Source organism: Cetorhinus maximus, chromosome 4 (genome assembly GCF_964194155.1).
Source record: "Cetorhinus maximus chromosome 4, sCetMax3.hap1.1, whole genome shotgun sequence".
NCBI lineage: Eukaryota > Metazoa > Chordata > Chondrichthyes > Lamniformes > Cetorhinidae > Cetorhinus > Cetorhinus maximus.
Window position 1 is genome coordinate 4182819 of NC_135882.1, and position 21958 is coordinate 4204776.

The 21958-nt window shown below is 44.8% G+C and overlaps 1 protein-coding gene across 1 annotated transcript in view; it reads right to left on the reverse strand.

Moving 5' to 3' along the window:
• Positions 1–2196: 2196 nt before the first annotated feature.
• The window catches only part of abhd5a (abhydrolase domain containing 5, lysophosphatidic acid acyltransferase a), a 39427-nt gene continuing 19665 nt past the window's right edge, over positions 2197–21958 (reverse strand). Inside the window, exons 4-7 of the mRNA XM_078539842.1 lie at positions 12441–12595; positions 11606–11720; positions 7459–7645; positions 2197–2777 (exon numbers count right to left, since the gene is read on the reverse strand). Of these exons, the coding sequence (XP_078395968.1) occupies positions 2688–2777; positions 7459–7645; positions 11606–11720; positions 12441–12595 (547 nt within the window). The 3' untranslated portion in view covers positions 2197–2687. The remainder of the gene's footprint in view (positions 2778–7458; positions 7646–11605; positions 11721–12440; positions 12596–21958) is intronic.

The following is a 21958-nucleotide window of genomic DNA, read 5'->3' on the forward strand; positions in this document are numbered from 1 at the left end:
CTCAGCTCCTCACCTCAGTACAGCCTTAGTCCAAACATGAACAAAGGAGCTGAACCCAAGATATGAGGTGACAGTGGCTGCCTTGACACCAAGGCAGCATTTGACCAAGTGTGGCATCAAGGTAAAGTAACAAAATTGAAGCCAATGGGAATTGGGAGAAAACTCTCCTCTGGTTGGAATCATACCTAGTTCAGAGGAGGATGTCGTGGTTACCGGAGGCCAATCATCTAAGTCCCGAGACATTGCTGCAGAGTTCCTCAGGTGGTGTCCTAGGCCCAAACATCTTGCAACACTTTTTGACACTTTTGCACCTGGTGTTGGCACCAGATAAGCATTCCATACTGGTGAGTTTAGCAGCAGATTGATATTACAATCTCAAAAATGGCACAAATAAAGTCACTGGAGGAATAAAAGACTTGAAGGATCCAGAATATCAAAGCATAAAAAAATATATAAATAATGGTACAGGTGAAAGAAAACTCCCACTTACAGTAAGATAAAAGTATCATGGGTAATGGAATACTGAGTAACATTTCAAAATTTGCAGCTATCAAAGTTGGAGATGTGGTAAACAGTGAGGATGATGCTAATAGACTGTTAAAGCACATAGGCTAAGATGGGCAGATAAATGGCATGTAGAATTTAATTCGGAGAATTGTGAGGTGATGCATTTGGGCAATGGCCTGAGATTAACAGCTGTACAGGGGCAAGATGCCTGAGGGACGCGTAGCAGTCACCCACAGACCACACCATCTCATTTAAATGAGACTCAAAGCTCCATTTCAATTCTGATGCAGGGATCCTTTCCTTGTGACTGCTTTTCTATCAAATCTCCACTGCACCCACAACCCAGGTTTTAGAAACATGCACCAAATGATACTTAAGCTTAAAGGAAGAATAAAGCAGCATACCGACAACATGAGGCAAACATTTCAATGTGAAGGTTGGATCCTGAGCAGGTTTATAAAGAATTGTAATCTGTTGAACAAATGTCTTTAAAGGTTTAACGGGGAATGTGTCTAAAACAATTGTCTAAGCATATGTAGACACAATGATTCTGCATTGGAATGGAGTCTTTTCCCTAGAATTAATTTGGGGTGTGAACCCTCTATGAAAGAACATGAGCCTACAGGGGTCAGAAAAAAATACCCACATTCAAAATATCACTAAGAGCTTTGCATAATACAGGAACATAAGAAATAGGAGCAGGAGTAGATCATACGATGCATTGAGCCTGCTCTGTCATTCAATACGATCATGGCTGATTTTGGGCTTCAACTCCATTTTTCTGCCCGCTCCCCATATCCCTTAATAACACCAAAAATCTGTCTACCCCAGCCTTAAATATATTAAACGATGGAGCATCCACAACCCTCTGGAGTAGAGAATTCTAAAGATTCACAACCTTTTGAGTGAAGTAATTTCTCCTCATCTCAGTCCTAAATGAGACTGTGCCCCCCCACCATATTTTAGAATGCATTACTTTTTGACATAACTATTACGCAGATCAACACAACATTCATACTATGAAACAAAACCAGAAAATGGTTTTCTATTTTTGTTTCAGATTTCCAGCAGTATTTTGTTTTTATTCATACTATGAACCCTTTTGGTAAATTTAGAAGCTGGCTTACAAGCTTAATTCTTGTCTGTGTGTTTCTTTTCCAGCCCTGTTGCCATGCCCAAGGCAATATGTCCCTTCATGGTCCCAATCATCTAACATTAATGATTGAGATAAAGCAGTGCTAACCACCAATCACTGCCCATAGATCAACTTGCAACAGTGAGTGAAGATGTCAGTTGTTTTATCTTCATCTTCCACTTCATGCTAAGGTGATGTGCGTTGCTGCAATTCTTGTACAATTTAATGCAGGGTTCTGATTGTTGACCCAATGCTAAAAGTGTCAAGAAAGTGCCAATTACAGACACAACAGATTAAAGTATCAATGCCACTTCATTCTTGCTGTGACTTCCCTGGAGAAGGGGACTGAGCCACAATGAGTAACCACAATTTTAGACTACATGTAGAAAGATCTGCACTGACATAGCAATTTATCATATTTCTCAGAAATGCCTCCGACACACATTAAGTTACCTTTCATAGTGCAGTGACTGTAAATATGTGAGCAAACAACATGGAGTAAATGAACAGAAAGCTAGTGCAAAACATCTTTAAAAATAACCTGTTGTCTAAGATGTCTTTAAGTGTCACTTTAAATTAATAAAATTCTTTCCACAGCATTTACATGTTCAATCAAAACAAAAATCTTTGTTCATAATCATAGCACTAAAATTATACAAACATCTTATTAAATAGTTGTGAAAAATCAGGATTGCACAATTAAATACTGTCATGGTACAGGTAATCAAAACTAAAACTTGGCAGAGCAATACAAGGTGTTGACATAAGTCTAATTTTGAATTTCTAAGTTTCAGAAAGGATTCTTCATTAAATTTAGCTTCTGGTGCTAAACTAATATGGTTTATATTGACTTTCTTCTTTGCATTCATACATTTTGAATTAAAAAATGCAGTGGTTAATTAGCAATGCTGTAGAAATCCAACATTGATTAATATACTGTATGCAGATTCCCAGTACTGCCTGATTGATAATTTATATTATTGCAGATTCCCAGTGTTATGACTGTTAAGGTACAGTACACCAAATTCTCAGTACTGACTGACTATTAGTCTATAGTACTGCAGATTCCTAATACTGTTTGATTGAAGTCTTCTGGTTGATCAGCATATACATAATGGCCAGCACCTCGAATAGCCTATAAAGCAAATAAAAATAAATGGGTTAATGTTGACAAAATATGTTGAACAATTTCTAGTTTTGACATTTAATACAATTTTACAGAAAGGTTGTTTTCTTGCCCTGGGCTATTTGGTGTCTATATCTCAGCTCACTCTCATTGGGCGAATCTCCACCCTCCAAAAAGCTTTTAGAGAGTCTACCTATCCTTTGACATCTTTGTAGGTTTTTGGAGCACTTCCAGGTGAACATTCAGAAAGCCCTGCTTGTTAATTGCTTTTACACAATGGCCTGGCTTATTCCGCTATAAGATTACATATCAGTCTTCAAAAGAAATAAACCATCCCAGAAGCCCTAATTAGAAAGAAGTACTAAAATGCAAAACAAATAATATAACAGCGATCAAATACAGTTACATATTTATGTAACATCTTTCCTCTAACTCCTTAAATAGATAAAATTAAAGATCCCACTTTAAGTGCCAAACTAAGTTTATGTAGGTAACTTTCAAATACATGCAATATTTCTCTTTTCTTTCAACCTGTCTTTTCCAAGGCTTTGAAACAGCATCTTAACTCCCTTGTGATTTTTAAGCAGTAGTCTCATCAGATTATCTATTCGCTCTGGAAAAACGATTTGCATTTCTGTAGTGCCTTTCACAACTCATGATGTCCACTTTCCAACCAATGAGGAACTTTCTGAAGTGTAGTTCCGGCTGTAACGCAGAAAACATGGCTGCTTTTGCACATAACAAGCTCCCACAAACAGCAATGAGATAATGACCAATCTGTTGTTGGTGATTTTGGTTGAGGGATATTAGCCAGGACACCAGGGAGAATTCCCCTGCTCCTCTTCGAAATAATATCATGGGATCTTTTGCATCCACCCGAGGGCAAATGGGTTTAACATCTCATCTGAAAGATGGTATCTCTGACAATGCAGCAATCCCTCAGTACTGCACTGGGAATGTCAGCCTAAATCTCATGCTCAAATTCCTGGAATAGAACTTGAACTCAGTCTTCTGACTCAGAGGTGAGAGTGCTTCCACTGAGTCACAGCTCACATCATATAAATTGTTCAACAAAAAGAAAGACGCAATTATTTAGAAGTGATTTACAGAGCGTTAGTTTGGCTTTTAGAGCTGCAGCAATTTCATTATTTCATCCACTCAAACAGTTAGATAGAAGAATGTCTACTGTAAGTGCATGACCATATTTTATAATTGTTACTTGTTTTAAATTAACTTAGTATTTTAAACTTAACCCAAAGTCCGAGATGATGCTCTACCTCTCTCAAAGACTGCAGTGAGATCTAATACACAGGATGTCTGCTAGCTAAGAACAATTACTATGCTGCGATTGCTCATAGTTTCCTGAACACATTACCAAAAGCTTACTTGTATCTCAAGCTAAGAATAGATGCTCTCAAAGATATCATAAGCTGGTACATGCCCAAGTGAGTGATTTAAAATTTGAAAAATCTAAAAACATCTCAGATTCAAAGACTGTACCTCAGATATTGATTGTCTATCTCAGATAGTGATAGTCTCTCATAAGTTAATCAGGTTATCTCAGATATTGATAATATACTTTTTAGATATTTATTATGGCAAGAGGGGGAGGAACTTGGAACAATTATCACTCGAGAGAAAGTACTAGGCAAACTAATGGGACTGAAGGCTGACAAATCCCCTGGACTGCATTCTAGGGTCTTAAAAGATGTGGATGCAGAGATAGAGGATGCATTAGCTGGAATCTTCCAAAATTTCCTATTTTCTGGAAAGGTGCTGCACCCTCAACTGTTTTTAATCCATATAAATGACTTGGATAAAGGAGTCAAGTGCAGTGTAGTCAGATTTGCTGACAATACAGAGAGAGGTGTGAAAGTAAGGTGTGAGGAGGGCAAAGAGTCTCTGTAAAGCATTGTAGATAGGTTAAGTGAGTGGGCAAAAATTTGGCAGATGGAGTATAATAGGGGAGAATGTGAGGTTATCCACTTTGGCAGGAAGAATGGAAAAGCAAAATATTCTTTAAATAGACAAAGACTACAAAACGCTGCGGTACAGAGGGATCTGCGTGTCCTTATACATGAAACACAAAAGGTTAGCATGTAGGTACAGCAAGTAATTAGGAAGGCAAATGAAATGTTGGCCTTTATCGCAAAGGGGATGGAATATATAGGCAGGAATGTCTTGTTACAACTATTCCAGGCATTGGTGAGATCACACCTAGAGTCTTGGTCTCCCTATTTAGGAAGACTATACTTACTTTGGAAGTAGTTCAGAGAAGGTTCACTAGGCTGATTCCTGGGATGTAGGGTTTGTCTTTTGTGGAAAGGTTGAGCAGGTTGGGCCTATAACTCATTGGAGTTTAGAAGACTGAAGAGGTGATCATACCGGAAACATAAGATTCTGAGGGGGCTTGATAGGGTAGATGCTGAGAGGATTTTTCCCTCATGGGGCAATCTAGAGCTGGGGGCATAGTTTCAGAGTAAGGGGTCTCCTATTTAAGATGGAGATGAAGAGGAATTTCTTCTCTCAGAGGGTCCTTAGAGTTTGGAATTCTCTACCCCAGAGAGCTGTGCAGGATGGGTCATTGAATATGTTCAAGGCTGAGCTAGAGAGATTTTTGAACTACAGGGGAGTCAAGGGTTATGGGTAGCAGGTGGACAAGTGGAGGTGAGGCCAAGATCAGATTAACCATGACCTTATTGAATGGCGGAGCAGGTTCAAGGGGCTGCAAGGCCTACTCCTGCCCCTATTTCTTATGTTCTTATGTATCACATGTACAAACAGTTAAAAGAAATATATTCTTCTAAAAATATTATATTAAATCGCAGTCTGGGAAAATGCCTGCGGTTAAAACAAGACCCGAGAAGTCCAGATCAGAGTCTTTGAACAAAAGGACTTTTAGAAATGGCATATGATTCTAATTAATAGCTAGAACTAACATGTTCAGATCGCCAAGGTCGCTTCACTAGGCGGCTGTGTTTTCTGGAGAGATAAGGCGTACATGAGAGTTTGTAACGAAAACTATCACGCATGCTGATAGAAAAGAAGGACTTCATTTATAGTCTAACAAATCTAAGTGAGAAACTGTAAAACATCAAACAATCAGGCTGTCCTTGGATAGCTGATTAAAACTTGACCATCAAAAGTTTCTAATATGCTTCTGTCCAAATGAATGGCACTTAAAAAAAAAATGAATCACTGTGACCATCTGGTGAAGCGAGCTTGGTGATCTGAACATTTTAGCTCTAACTATTAATTAGGATCATCTGTCAATTCTGAAAGTCCTTTTGCTCAACTTCCTGGGTCTTATGAACATACAAACATACACACTCGGAGCAGGAGTAGGCCATTTGGCCCCTCAAGCCTGCTCCGCCATTTGATAAAGATCACGGCTGATCTAATTGTGGCCTCTACTCTACTTTCCTGTCTAACCCCCATATCCTTTGACACTCTTGTCAATCAAGAAACTATTTAACTCAGGCTTAAAAATATTCAATAACCCTGCCCCCATTGCTCCCTGGGGAAAATAATTATTTTTCAACCGTGTCCCCTAATTTTGGCCTCTCCCACGAGGGAATATTCTTTCAGCATCCAGCCTGTCAAATCCCCTCTGGATCGTATATGTTTCAATAAGATCACCTCTCATTTTCCTAAACCCCAATGGATGATCTTGTTTTAACCTGTCAATTTTCCCAGATTGTGACTTAATACACTATTTTTAAGGACACAATTCTTATAAATGTTTGTATATGAGATATATAACATAAAAAACAGGAGCCAGAGTAGGCCATTTGCCCCCTCAAGCCTGCTCCCCCAATCAATTTGATCATGGCTGATCTGATTTTGGCCTCAACTCCACTTTGGTTATCTTAACAAACAGGTCAGAAAAAGGACCTTGGTCGAGTTAAGTATAATTTACAAACTGGCTTTCTCACCCTCAAAAAGAGGTCAAGAGAGAAATCAAAGTCACAGCAGGCAATGAAGAGAAGTTAGAAGGTATCAGGAGGAATCTGGCAATGTTTAGATTAGCCTATGAAAGGAAGTCTTCCAAGTGAGAAAGTATCAAGAGTGAGACTTCAACAAAGTAGTTCAGTCAAATCTTTATCGCTCGTACGTAAGAATGCAGTCTCTCAGATCAGAGAGACTGAAATTAGCATCATTGTGTGCGTGCATGAAGGGTGAGATGAGATATATGGATCAGAGAACTGGATGCAGAGGTCAGTTTTTCTATTAAAGAAAATCGAGCACATTGACCAAGTTTCTACCTGTTGTTTCTGGCAGTGTCAAACTACTCAAGATTCTATAGAACAAAGAAAAACAAAAGAAATGTAGACAAATGGGCCAAAGGTGGCTTAATAAAATCTGCCTTCACATAAGTTCCCATTTAATTCTCACTCTTTGAATGTCTAGTTGTCAAGAGCATTGAAATATGGCATGCTAGACAACACACCCACATTTTATGATTTTAATAATGCTCTTACCTGTTTCAGGTGGGAGCTTCCCGGGCTTGCCCTCCCCACCCTTTCCCCGCCAGAAACTACTAAAAACAGAGGTCAGCTGCAATTTTCAAAGGATACTGTCCCCTTACCGACCTGATGCTCAACGAACTAGTGCGCGTGGGCCTAATGGGCTCTCAAACTGACTCACCAATGTGTAAGTCTTGAAAGAAAATCTGGTATCATTTACTTACTATTATCTTGACTGAGGATTTTGGTCTTTGTGCTCTGATCTGTTTTCCAGAGCAACCATCTATGCAAGAGCGTGCTCCATAAATTGCTGTGATGGAGATGTCCTCTTGGATCTGATTAATCCTCAATAGCATTGGTTGCTTAGCCCAGCCATAGGGTACGGTCATGTTCTTGAAAGCAACTTCACCGCTAAGAATATGGAGAAAAAGAAAACTTGACAGATGTTCCTACAATTTTCTTTCCATTCTCATGTAACCCCCCATTCAACTGGGGTAGACTGAAAAGTCTACAACACATTATAATAGCCATTGTGTGATTGACTGTCAAGAGGAATCTGAATGGGGTGTTACGTTCTCCCCACTCCTGAGATGGACCAATTCAATGCAGAGAGAACTCAAAACAGTTCAATCAGCATTTGAATGAAAAATTGTCAAAATTTAATCCAGCACTTCCCAAACATTTTCCCAATGTGGCCCCATTTTAATACCTCAGACTTCATGGAAATCCAGAGTGAAAATTGGGGGCTGATGGTTAGGGTGTTACAAAAACAGAAAATGCTGGAAAAACTTAGCAGGTCTGGCAGCATCTGTGGAGAGAGAAACAGAGTTAATGTTTTGAGTCCACATGACTGAAGGGAGAAAGAAGTATGATAGATTTTATACTGTTGAAGTGGGGGTGGGGGGGTAGGGGCGGGTTTGATGGCGGAGCAAATTAGGAGGTCAGGAATAGGTGGGCACTCAGGAGAGATTTGACAAAGATGTCATGGACACGAGGCAAAGGAAGCGTTAATGGCAGTGTTAAAGACTAAGGAAGGTGCTAATAGTGGCATGGGAGAGGTGATGGCGTAGTGGTATTGTCGCTGGCCTAGTAATCCAGAGACCCATGGTAATGCTCTGGGGACCCAGGTCCGAATCCCATCAGGACAGATGGTTAAATTTGAATTCTATAAAAATCTGGAATTAAAAGTCTGATTGTCATAAAAACCCATCTGGTTCATTAGTGTCCTTTAGGGAAGGAAATTTGCTGTCCTTACCTGGTCTGGCCTACATGTGACTCCAGACCCACAGCAATGTGGTTGACTTTTAAATGCCCTCTGATAGGCAATAAATGCTGGCCTAGCCAGTGATGCCCACATCCCATGAACGAACAAAAAAAAGGTAACGTAGCAGAAAGTATTAACAGCAGAACAAAGGTCAGTGCTATGTGAAAGCAAAACATAAGAACAAGATACAGATGGCCTGTGGGGGGAGGGGGTTGGGAAAAACATATAAAAAAACAATCAAATGGAGAGTTCATGGTCTGAAGTTGTTGAACTCAATGTTAAGAACAGAAGCTGTAAAGTGCCTGATCGGAAGATGAGGTGCTGTTCCTCCAGTTTGCGTTGGGCTTCACCGGAACAATGCAGCGGGTGGTAAATTGACATGGCAAGTGACAAGGAGATCAGGGTCCTGCTTGCGGATTGAGTGAAGGTGTTCTGCAAAAGTGGTCACCCAGTCTGCGTTTAGTCTCCCCAGTGTGGAGCAGACCGTCAGGAGACAGGCTGTGGTTGTAGCAGCAATCGGGCCCCCGACAGCAGCCCATTAAGCCACGCTTAATGACAGGAAAAAAAGCACAAACATTTAAAGGGGTTTCACCGCCGTCAGAACTCAGTCAGAGCTCCAGGGCTGGCATTTCTGCCTTGGAGCTCACGATCCCAAAATCTCGTCCTACTGAGGGTTGCGACCCACAGTTTTGGAACCCCTGATTTAACCAATTGTGGAAAGCATATCAGTGATTGAGTTTCCTAAGTTGCTCCTGTTAATGGCACCAAACCGTATTCCATTATTTTGTCTTTGATTTCATATTTTTATTTGAGATCGAGCAACAAATTTCAATGACCAGTATTCACAGTCAGCGGCAAAGCAACAATTGCGACTGACCTTGAAAAAAGCTGCTCACAAAGAGCTAGCAATCTCCATGGGATGGATTTCCCCTTTCCCAATGTTAATCTGAACCTGACACCAAGTTAAGGGGATCACCAGGCAACTAACAACAGTGATGTCACCAGGCAGGATAGGCAGCCAATCAGATTGAAGTATTGACCAATAAATATCAGCCAATACACCGGGGATAGCTCTCCTGCTCTTCTTCAAAATGGTGCCTTGGGATCTCTTACACCCATCTGAGGGGTCAGATGGGGCTTCGGTTTAATACCTCATCTCAAACACAGCACCTCTAACAGTGCAGTGCTCCCTCGGTGCTGCACTGGAATGTCAGCACAGATTTTTGTGCTCAAGTATTGCAGGGGACTTGAATAGAGGCAAGAGTGGGTTGAAATCAGAATTGATGTGGCAAACATTGGTCATTGGCCACTGTGCATATTCTCATTTCAGAACCAACAGACTATGAAGTAAACTGGCAACGATGAGAATGGTGAGCCAGACAACAAAATTCCTGGTGATGTCTTCAACCCCTGGAAACTCTGGACCATAATGGATTTAATTGCAGATAATGATGGCAAAAAGAAATTGACATTGGATGGAGGTGCAGTTGGGGAGTGTGTTGCGGTGGAAGAGGGTGAAAGATGCTGCTGGGAGGCAGCAATCATATAATACATCAACATGGAGGGATAGTTAAAGCAGCAGCTCCCAAACTGTGGGTCATGAACCCAATTGGGGTCACAGAAACAGCAAACTGGGTCATGAGCTTCCCCCTCCTCTGGGACTGCATTCCACACCAGCACTGAGGCAGCATACAGCCCTGTCCTTGTCCTGCTCATCTTTCTGTCTCTCTCTGAGTCGTATCATTGTGAATCTGCACTTAATCGCCACATTCTTGAAGTGAAATAAGCTTGTTCTATGGAAAAACATTTAATCCTTCTCCCATTGAATCTTTCTACTGGATCCTTTCTCTGCACTTGCGGCCTGTGTGCGTGTATGTGTGGAAGGAGGCGTGGGGATGGCAACAGAGGCTGATAACTCTGTGTGTGTGTGATTTTTAAAAATTCATTTAAGGGATTTGGGCGTCACTGGCTGGGCCAGCATTTATCACCCATCCCTAATTGCCCTTGGGAAGGTGGTGGTGAGCTGCCATGTATGTGAGGGAGAGAGGCTGATTACAGTGTGAGTTTGTGTGTGTAGTTGGTGTGGTGGGGGAGAGGGGCTGATTATAGTATGCGTGGGGGAGGCAGGGAAGAGGGACTGGATTACAGTGCGTGTGTATATTGTGTGTGAGGTGGGGGGAGAGTGAGTGTGTGTTTGTGTGTGTCTGTGAGAGCGTGGCAGATGGCAAAAGGGCTGATAACTGTGTGTTTATGTGGAGGGTGAGTGAGAAGAGCTGATTACATTGTGTAGGGGGAAGGGGCTGTTATTCTGCTGCTTTATTGCTGTTTTAATCCACTAACTCTATGATTTCTCAGTAATGAAGACCTACCTATACCTTTGTATATAATGGTTAATGAAAGACATAGTTTTCGTCACTAAATTAACCTCAGTACAAGTGGATTGCAAGTCATAAACTCCTGACCATTTTATCATTTTAAAATCGAGGTTTCAGCATTTTGAACATCATCACCATTTTCATTTAAACTCCGGTGAAGGTGACTGGGACTGATTAATTACCCTGTATTGCCAGAGAAGTTCATAGAATCATAGAATGGTTACAACACAGGAGGCCTGTCACATCTTTGCTAGCTCTCTACAACAACATCCCACCTCAAGCCATTCCCCCACCTTTTCCCCATAGCCCTGCAATGATCCAATTCTTTTTTGAAAGCCACGATTGACCCTGCCTCCACCACACACTCAGGCAGCACGTTCCAAATCCTAACCACTTGCTACGTAAAAAAGGCTTTTATTCAAGTCGCCACTGCTTTTTTCATCAATTACCTTAAATCTGTGCCCTCTGGTTCTCGATCCTTCCACTAATGAGAACAGTTTCTCCCTATCTACTTTGTCTAGACCCTTCATGGTTTTGAATTCCTCTATCAAATCCCCACTCAATCTTCTCTTCGCCAAGGAGAACAGCCCCTGCTTCTCCAATCTATCCACACAACTGTCATTGCTGTTGTTTATGGTTTAGCTCAAAATAAATGCCAGGAAGGGCTAGGAAAATATCAAGCTGGAAAAAAAATGAACTAAAAAAATAGCAGCAGTGAAGTCCAGAGCTTACCTGGGAGTTTGTGCATTGCAGTGATAAATGTACTCGGTGACAGTATTTTCATCTTCGCACATCGAGGAGAACTTTTGCTTGAAGTCTGGCCTTAATCGCTGAACCAGAATTGGACCTTTGATAAATGTAAGAAACATTTCACCACTGAAAGATGATTCTTGTTGGGCAAGAGTATCAAGGGACGTGGTGCAAAGGCAGGTAAATGGATTTGAGGTACAGATCAACCATCATTGCTTTGAACAGTGGAGCAGGCTCAAGGGGCTGAATGGGCTCCTCCTGTTCCAATGTAACCATTCCCAAGGAGGTTAAATGGACTGAGTAGGTGCCCTTGGAATATGGATTCAGTGGGAGGAACCGGCCTGAAGGATAGTTGCATTTAAGGGGAAACTGGTAAAGCATTTGAAGGAGAAAGGAATAGAGGGTTACGACGGTAGATTTAGATGAGAAAAGATGGGAGGAGGCTTGAGTGGAGCATAAACACTGTCATGGTCAGGTTGGGCCAAATGGCCTGTTTCAGTGCTGTAAATCCTATGTAATCGAAAGGCCATTTTTCTCAATCTCTAGGTTGTCAAAACCACAATCCGGAAACAGCAAAGTAAAATATATGACAGATTTTATCATTATATGAATCTAAAGGCTCAGAATTCATAACATATTATCAGCGAGATATAACTTCCAGTATGAAAGTTAAAACATATTTATTTGTATGCAGATGCTTGTCCACGTCAATTACTGCTGCAACACTGTCCACCAATAGCAGTGTATGGCTGAGTGAACTTGCTGGTGTAATATATTTTTGACTGAAACAGAATATAGCACAGTGATTCTTCCTTACCAAAGGGCCCTGCCAATCTAAGACCCGCCAATGGGTTGAAGGGGCTCAGGATCGCACCCAGGGCTTTTATCCAGATCGGCATTGGTCGCTCCTGTTCTGTGTGGATAAGACGCTCTGGAAATCCCCATGGTTCAACCAGAATGAGGTGCTTTACCCTGAACAAAGCAGATACATGCACTGTTATATGTCTCTACGATAGCCACTTACACACCAGTTTTACTTAAGGTATCTGTGGTGTGATTTTCCTGATAAAAGATTTGCATTCCAAAGCACCTTCCACAACCTCAGGATGTCCCAAAGCACTTTACATCCAATGAAGTACTTTTTTGAAGCGTAGACACTGTTGTAATGTTGGAAATGAAGCAGCCAGTTTGCAGACAGAAAGCTCTGAGAAACAGCAATGAGATATTGACCAGACAATCTGCTTTTGGTGATGTTGGTTGAGGGTTAAATATTGTTCCAGGGCACTGTGAAGTACACCCCTGCTCTTCTTCGAAATTGTGCCATGGGATCTTTCATATTTACCTGAGAGAGCAGACTGGGTCTGGGTTTAACATCTCATCTGTGGGATGGGCACTTCCGACAGTGCAGCACTCCTTTAGTGCTGCACTGCAGTGGCAGCTGGATTTTGTGATCAAGTCTCTGGAGTGGGACTTGAGCCCATGACCTCCTGACTCAGAGGCAAGCGCTACCTACTGAGCCATGGCTATCGAAGAGCAGCAGGGGGCCTTGTGAAGTCCCATGTCATGGCTCTCTCCTTCCACGGGACATTGAAGCCTCTACAGTAGCAGTGTGAAAATTGTTAAGAGATAAACCCACAGCTGTAGAGAAAGAGGAAGAACAGAATGAGGAAGTTGAAAAAAAATTAATTATGGCTGAAATTATGTGCTTTTTTGAAAGTGTCAGATAAATTTCAATTCATATATATCAACTGAAGTTGAATTTTGAAATACAGATCTTTACCACAGCACAAAAAAGGTGACTAAAAATTGCTGACTAAATGGGTAGTGGCTCCAATCTGCAACGTATGTAAGTTGAATGGGATATCATTGTTCATTCACATCTCAGTTTCATTGTGCTTGCTACAACACCCAGGGACAAACACAGGAAAGGGGATGAGAGACACACAGAAGCAAGAGGGGAACATACAGAAAGCAGAGTGAGAAACACATGGAGCCGGGTCAGACACAGGAAGAGAAACACAAAGAGAAATTAGCAAAACAGGAACAGAGTAGCAAAGAAAAGCAGAAAGAGAAACAGCAAGAAACAAAAAAAGAACTGGAAAAGAAAAAAAAAAATGAGAGAGATACAGAAGGATTAGGGAGTAACAGAGATATGAGGAGAAGCAGAGGGAAGGCAGGAGAGAAACAAGAGGGGCACCAAAGAAAGGGACTGGATATAAGTAAAGAATAAGAGAGAGGGAAAGCTCCATTGATGGTATAAGAAATGGTTTTTAAAATCTGGGGCCAATTTTAACCTACCCCACCAGTCAAGAACCAGATGGGATTGAGTGCAATGTTGATTTTACACACTGCCTGATCGTACTCTCCATTCCATTCAACAAGTAATATTGAGCAGGTGTTAAAGCCATCTGATCTGGTGGGTTTCTCACCTCAATGAGTTAATTAAAATTCCCTCCAGTCTCATCAGAACCTTTCACAGCCAAGAGCTAGGCTTTATAAACAATGTCCAGCCATCTTCTTTAATTGGGATGAATCTCTGGCAGGTTGGGAGAACGGACAAGAGCATGGTTTCTTTTTCTTTGTTGCGTTTGTGTTATGTTATTTCGAGGGGCGTACACAGGGGGTCAGTGGGAAAGGACGCAGCGTGCTGAAAGCAGCTTGAGAAATGCCGTCTATTTAACTGGTTGGACTTGTACTTTTCGCTGATGAGTTATCGACGCTCGTTCATCAGTGCATCTTTGTTGATTGCCTGCAGTATGACTAGGTCAATAATCAGCACCGTTCAGAGATCACTGAATCATTCCATTGAACAGGATCTTCTTGGTCACAATACCTTCTCCCGGTGTGACCCCTGAATGCGATGAACATTTCCCCATTATTAAGTGTGACTCTTGAAACCCTCATCAAACAAAAATCTATCTGTCTCACTCTTGACAGCTCCAACTGTCCAGCCTACTGGGATTGAGAGATTCCAGATTTCTAATGTGTGGAAAAGTGCTTCCTGATTTTGCTCCTGAATGCCACCCTCTAATTTTAATGGTGCAAATGGGAAATGATGCAGAGACAGAGTTGGTGATCTTGGTAATGGACAGGATGTAGCATTTAATGTCTAGCTCGGGTTTTAACAGGGAGTCACCTGCAATTAAACAGGTTCACCTTAAAAGAATGGTTAGGGAGGGAGACGGAGATGGAGTGAATGGAGAGGGAGCGGAGTCTATGGTAGGGAGCAAAGATGACAACTTGAATCTTCCCAATGTTCAGCTGGAGGAAGTTGTGATGTCTCCAGAATCTGATGCCAGACAAGCAATCAGACAGTACTGAAGCAGTCAAGGGAGTCAAGAGATAGGGCAGAGAGGTAGAACCTGGGTGTCAGTGTACACATGGACATGTGCCTGTTGTTGCTGAGCAGCAAGGGGCATCAACTGGATGGGTAGGAGAGGACCATAAGACGTAGGAGCAGAAGTAGGCCATTCATCCCATAGTCTGCTCCACTATTCAATGAGATCATGGCTGATATGTTAATTCTCAACTCTGCTTTCCTGCCTTTTCCCTGTAACCCTTGATTCCCTTGCTGATTAAAAATCTGTCTATCCCAGCCTTGAATATACTTACTGACCCAGCTTCTACAGTCCTCTGCGGTAAAGAATTCCACAGATTAACGACCCTCTGAGAGAAAAAATTCCTCATCTCTGTTTTAAATGGGCGACCCCTTACTCTGAGATTATGCCCTCTGGTCCCAGACTCTCAGCAGCCACCCTGTCAAGCCCCCTAAGAATCTTATATGTTTCGATAAGGTCACCTCTCATTCTTCTAAACTCCACTGAGTCCAGGTCGAGTACAGGCCCAACCCACTCAACCTCTCCTCATAAGAAATTTCCTCCATATCTGGAATCAACCTAGTCAACCTTCTCTGAATTGCCTCCAATGCCAGTATATCTTTCCTTGGATAAGAAGACCAAAGCTGTTCACAGTGTTCTAGGTGTGGTCTAACCAGTGCCTTGTCTAGTTTTAGCAAGACTTCCCTATTTTTATACTCCATCCCCTTTGAAATGAAGGCCAACATTCCATTTGCCTTCCCTATTACCTGTTGAGCTTATATGTTAGCTTTTTGGGATTCATGCACAAGGACCCCAAATCCCTCTGTACTGCAGCTTTCTGCAGTCTTTCTCCATTTAAATAATATTCAGCTCCTCTATTCTTCCTGCCAAAGTGCAAAACCTCACGTTTTTCCACGTTATATTCTATCTGCACTTTTTTGCCCACTCACTTAACCTGTCTATATCCCTCTGTAGACTTGTTGTGTCATCCTCACCACTTGCCATCCCGCCTATTTTTGTATCATCTGCAAATTTGGCGACAGTACATTCACTTCCCTCATCTAAGTCATTAATATATATTGTAAATAACTGAGGCCTCAGCATTGATCCCTGTGGCAGTGCACTAGTTACAGGTTGCCATCCTGAAAATGTCCCCCTTATCCCAACTCTCTGTCTTCTATTTGTTAGCCAATCCTCTATCCATGCTAATGTACTACCCACAACACCATGGGCTCTTATCTTATTAAGTAGCCTTACATGCAGTACCTTATCGAATGAGTTTTAGAAATCCAAATGTATTACATCTACTGGTTCCCCTTTATCTATCCTGCTAGTTACCTCCTCAAAGAATTCTAATAAATTTGTCAGGCATGATTTCCCCTTCATGAAGCCATGCTGACTCTGCTTGATTAGATTATGTAATTCTTAATGTTCTACTATTACATCCTTTATAATAGACTCTAACATTTTCCCAGTGACAGCTAACTGGCCTATAGTTACTTGTTTTTTGACTCCTTCCCTTTTTTTATAAGGGCGTTACATTGGCAGTTTTCCAATCCTCTGGGACTTTTCCAGAATCTAAGGGTTCTTGGAAGATTACTACCAGCGCATCCACTATCTGTGTAACTACTTCCTTTATTATCCTAGGGTGCAACCCATCGGGTCCAGGGGACTTATAGGCCTTTGGCCTCATTAGTTTCCCTAGTACTTTTCCTCTAGTGATAGTTATTGTATCTATTTCCTCCCCCTCTTTTGCCCCTTGATTATTTAGTATTGGAATGCTATTAGTGTCTTCTACAGTGAAGACTGAAGCAAAGTATTTATTCAACTCCTCTGCCATTTCCTGGTTCCACATTGTTATTTCCCCAGCCTCATTCTCTAAGGGGCCTATGTTCACTTTGGTCTCTCTGTTTCTTTTTATATATTTAAAGAAGCTCTTTATATTTCTTGTTAGTTTACCCTCAAAGTTTATTTTCTCCCTCTTTATTATTTTTCTGGTCATCTTTTGTTGGTTTTTAAAACTTTTCCAATCCTCTGGCTTACCACTAATCTTTGCGACATTGTATGTCTTTTATTTTGCTTTGATACTACCCTTAACTTCCTTGGTTAACCATGGCTGGTTTATCCCCTTCCTTGAATCCTTCTTCCTCACTGGGATATATCTTTGTTGTGAGTCATGAACTATTTTCTTAAATGTCTGCCATTGTTCATCAACCGTTTTTTCTGCTAAAATACTATCCCAGTCCACTCCATCCAACTCTGCCCTCATCCTTTGTAATTACCCTTATTTAAGTTTAGCACAGTTGTTTCCACCCCAAGTTTCTCACTCTCAAACTGAATGCTAAATTCTACCATGTTATGGTCACTGCTTCCTAGGGTATCTTTTACTCTGAGATCATTTATTAAACCTGCCTCATTACACATTACCAGATCCAAACAGCCTGATCCCTGGTTGGATCCACAACATATTGTTCTAGGAAACTGTCCCAAATACGCTCTATGAATTCTTGCTCATGGTTACCTCTGTCAATTTGATTTTCCCAATCTACATGAAGATTAAAGTCACCCATGGTTAATGTACTGCCTTTTTTATATGCCCTCATTATCTCCTGATTTATTCTCTGTCCTGCAGTATAGCTACTGTCAGGGGGCCTATAGATTACTCCCATCAGTATTTTCGTCCCCTTGTTATTTCATACCTCCACCCATATGGATTCTACACCTTCCGATCCGAGACCCTTTCTTGCTATCGTACTTATTCCATCTTGTACTAACAAAGCTACCCCACACCCTTTCCTTCCTGCCCGTCCTTTCAAAATCACATACCCGTGACTATATAGTCCCCAGCTTTGATCTCCTTGTAATCACGTCTCCGTAATGGCTATAAAATCATACCATTAATTCATTTATTTTGTTCTGAATACTATGTGCATTTAAGTAAAGAGCCATTAATTGTACCTTTTTACCATTTTTTCCCCCATTAACCCTATTTGCTGCTGTTTATTATGTTTGTTCACTCTGTCCCTTCCTGTCACACTCTCAGTATCGTTACCTAAGTAGCTGCCCTGCAAGGCTGCCACATCCTTTCGCTTTGTAAGCCTACGTAACCCCTTTCCAGAACCCTCCCTCCCTCTATTTAGTTTAAAGCCCTCTCTACAGCCCTAGTTATTTGGTTTGCTAGGACACTGGTCCCAGCATGGTTCAAGCGAAGTCCATCCCACCGGAACAGCTCCCTTCTACCCCAGTACTGATGCCAATGCCCCATGAACTGAAACCCATTCCTCCCACACCAATCTTTGAGCCACGCATTTAACTCTTTGACTTTATTTACCCTATGCCAATTTGCCCATGGCTCAGGTAGTAATCCCGAGATTATTACCTTGGATGTTCTGTTTTTTAATTTAGCTCCTAACTGTTCAAATTCTTTCAGTAGAAACTCCTTTCTAGCCCTATCAACGTCGTTGGTACCAATGTGGGCGCCAACAACTGGATCCCTCCTCTCCCTCTCCAAGTTCCTCTCCAGCCCTGAGGAGATGTCCTTAACGCTGGCGCCGGGCAGGCAACACAGCCATCGGGACTCACGCTCACGGCTGCAGAGAACAGTGTCTATCCCTCCTCATTATACTGTCTCCTACCACTACTACATTCCTATTTCCTCCCCCTACTTGAATGACTCCCTGTACCACGGTGCCGTGATTAGTTTGCTCATCCTCCCTGCAGTCCCCCGTTCTCATCCACACAGCTTGCAAGAACCTCGTAACTTATGGACAGTTGAAGGGGCCGAGGCTCCTTGAACACTGCCCCCTGGGCCCCATACCTGCTTCACCTGCAGTCACACCCTCCTGCCCCTGATCACAGACCAAGTTTGAATTACCTAAGGGGTGGGACCACCTCCTGGAGCAAAGTGCCCAGGTAACTTTCCCCCACCTGATGTGGCGCAATGTCTGCAGCTCGGACTCCAACTCCTTAAATCGGATCCGAAGTTCCTCGAGCTGCAAACACCTGGTACAGATGTGTTCGCTTTGGATCACCTTCCTGCCATCGCTATCGCATTTTATTCAAATTATTAATTAATTACTCTAGTATCCCCGCTCTTTACACTTTATAATTACTTTTTATACACACTAGTATCAATCTTATACTTAACAAGCTATCTATCAGAAAAAGAGCAAAAAAGACTGGAGACATAAACACAAACTAAAGACCTTTGTTTTACTTTAAAGACTAGAAATACTCACCAATCCTACTCACCAATCAGCTGATCTCCGCGCTCTTTTCCCTCTCACGCTCTTTAATGCTCTCTCACTCTTCTCGCATTCTCTCATTGTTGAGGGCCACGCTCCTCTAACTCTCTCACTGTTAATGGCCCCGATGCTCCTCTCACTCTCTCACTGTTAAAGGCCACTCTCCTCTCATTCTCTCACTGTTAAAGGCCCAGCTGCTTCTCTCACACTCTCTCGCTGTAAATGGCCTTGCTACTTTTCTCAAGTGCTCTGGCTGTAAGAAGGCCAAGGATAGAGAGAGAGAGAGACAGGCAGAGAGAGAGAGACTGGCAGAGGAGAGACAGACAGGCAGAGAGAGAGAGACAGGCAGAGAGAGAGAGAGAGAGACAGGCAGAAAGAGAGAGAGAGAGAGAGACAGGCAGAAAGAGAGAGAGAGAGACAGACAGGCAGAGAGAGAGAGAGAGAGACAGACAGGCAGAGAGAGAGAGAGAGAGAGAGAGACAGACAGGCAGAGAGAGAGAGAGAGAGAGAGACAGGCAGAGAGAGAGAGAGAGAGCGAGACAGGCAGAGCGAGACAGGCAGAGCGAGACAGGCAGAGCGAGACAGGCAGAGCGAGACAGGCAGAGCGAGACAGGCAGAGCGAGACAGGCAGAGCGAGACAGGCAGAGCGAGACAGGCAGAGCGAGACAGGCAGAGCGAGACAGGCAGAGCGAGACAGGCAGAGCGAGACAGGCAGAGCGAGACAGGCAGAGCGAGACAGGCAGAGCGAGACAGGCAGAGCGAGACAGGCAGAGCGAGACAGGCAGAGCGAGACAGGCAGAGCGAGACAGGCAGAGCGAGACAGGCAGAGCGAGACAGGCCGAGCGAGACAGGCCGAGCGAGACAGGCCGAGCGAGACAGGCCGAGCGAGACAGGCAGAGAGAGACAGGCAGAGAGAGACAGGCAGAGAGAGACAGGCAGAGAGAGACAGGCAGAGAGAGACAGGCAGAGAGAGAGCGAGAGCCAAGCAGTGGGAGAAAGAAAGAGAGAGAGGCAGAGAGACAGGCAGAGAGAGAGCGAGAGGCAGAGAGACAGGCAGAGAGAGAGCGAGAGGCAGAGAGACAGCGAGAGGCAGAGAGACAGGCAGAGAGAGAGCGAGAGCCAAGCAGTGGGAGAAAGAAAGAGAGACAGGCAGAGAGAGAGCGAGAGGCAGAGAGACAGGCAGAGAGAGAGCGAGAGGCAGAGAGACGGGCAGAGAGAGAGCGAGAGGCAGAGAGACGGGCAGAGAGAGAGCGAGAGGCAGAGAGACGGGCAGAGAGAGAGCGAGAGGCAGAGAGACGGGCAGAGAGAGAGCGAGAGGCAGAGAGACGGGCAGAGAGAGAGCGAGAGGCAGAGAGACGGGCAGAGAGAGAGCGAGAGGCAGAGAGACGGGCAGAGAGAGAGCGAGAGGCAGAGAGACGGGCAGAGAGAGAACGAGAGGCAGAGAGACGGGCAGAGAGAGAGCGAGAGGCAGAGAGACGGGCAGAGAGAGCGGGAGAGAGTGGGAGGCGGGCAGAGAGTGGGAGGCGGGCAGAGAGCGGGAGGCGGGCAGAGAGCGGGAGGCGGGCAGAGAGCGGGAGAGAGAGGCGGGCAGAGAGCGGGAGAGAGAGGCGGGCAGAGAGCGGGAGAGAGAGGCGGGCAGAGAGCGGGAGAGAGAGGCGGGCAGAGGGCGGGAGAGAGAGGCGGGCAGAGGGCGGGAGAGAGAGGCGGGCAGAGGGCGGGAGAGAGAGGCGGGCAGAGGGCGGGAGAGAGAGGCGGGCAGAGGGCGGGAGAGAGAGGCGGGCAGAGGGCGGGAGAGAGAGGCGGGCAGAGGGCGGGAGAGAGAGGCGGGCAGAGGGCGGGAGAGAGAGGCGGGCAGAGGGCGGGAGAGAGAGGCGGGCAGAGGGCGGGAGAGAGAGGCGGGCAGAGGGCGGGAGAGAGAGGCGGGCAGAGGGCGGGAGAGAGAGGCGGGCAGAGGGCGGGAGAGAGAGGCGGGCAGAGGGCGGGAGAGAGAGGCGGGCAGAGGGCGGGAGAGAGAGGCGGGCAGAGGGCGGGAGAGAGAGGCGGGCAGAGGGCGGGAGAGAGAGGCGGGCAGAGGGCGGGAGAGAGAGGCGGGCAGAGGGCGGGAGAGAGAGGCGGGCAGAGGGCGGGAGAGAGAGGCGGGCAGAGGGCGGGAGAGAGAGGCGGGCAGAGGGCGGGAGAGAGAGGCGGGCAGAGGGCGGGAGAGAGAGGCGGGCAGAGGGCGGGAGAGAGAGGCGGGCAGAGGGCGGGAGAGAGAGGCGGGCAGAGGGCGGGAGAGAGAGGCGGGCAGAGGGCGGGAGAGAGAGGCGGGCAGAGGGCGGGAGAGAGAGGCGGGCAGAGGGCGGGAGAGAGAGGCGGGCAGAGGGCGGGAGAGAGAGGCGGGCAGAGGGCGGGAGAGAGAGGCGGGCAGAGGGCGGGAGAGAGAGGCGGGCAGAGGGCGGGAGAGAGAGGCGGGCAGAGGGCGGGAGAGAGAGGCGGGCAGAGGGCGGGAGAGAGAGGCGGGCAGAGGGCGGGAGAGAGAGGCGGGCAGAGGGCGGGAGAGAGAGGCGGGCAGAGGGCGGGAGAGAGAGGCGGGCAGAGGGCGGGAGAGAGAGGCGGGCAGAGGGCGGGAGAGAGAGGCGGGCAGAGGGCGGGAGAGAGAGGCGGGCAGAGGGCGGGAGAGAGAGGCGGGCAGAGGGCGGGAGAGAGAGGCGGGCAGAGGGCGGGAGAGAGAGGCGGGCAGAGGGCGGGAGAGAGAGGCGGGCAGAGGGCGGGAGAGAGAGGCGGGCAGAGGGCGG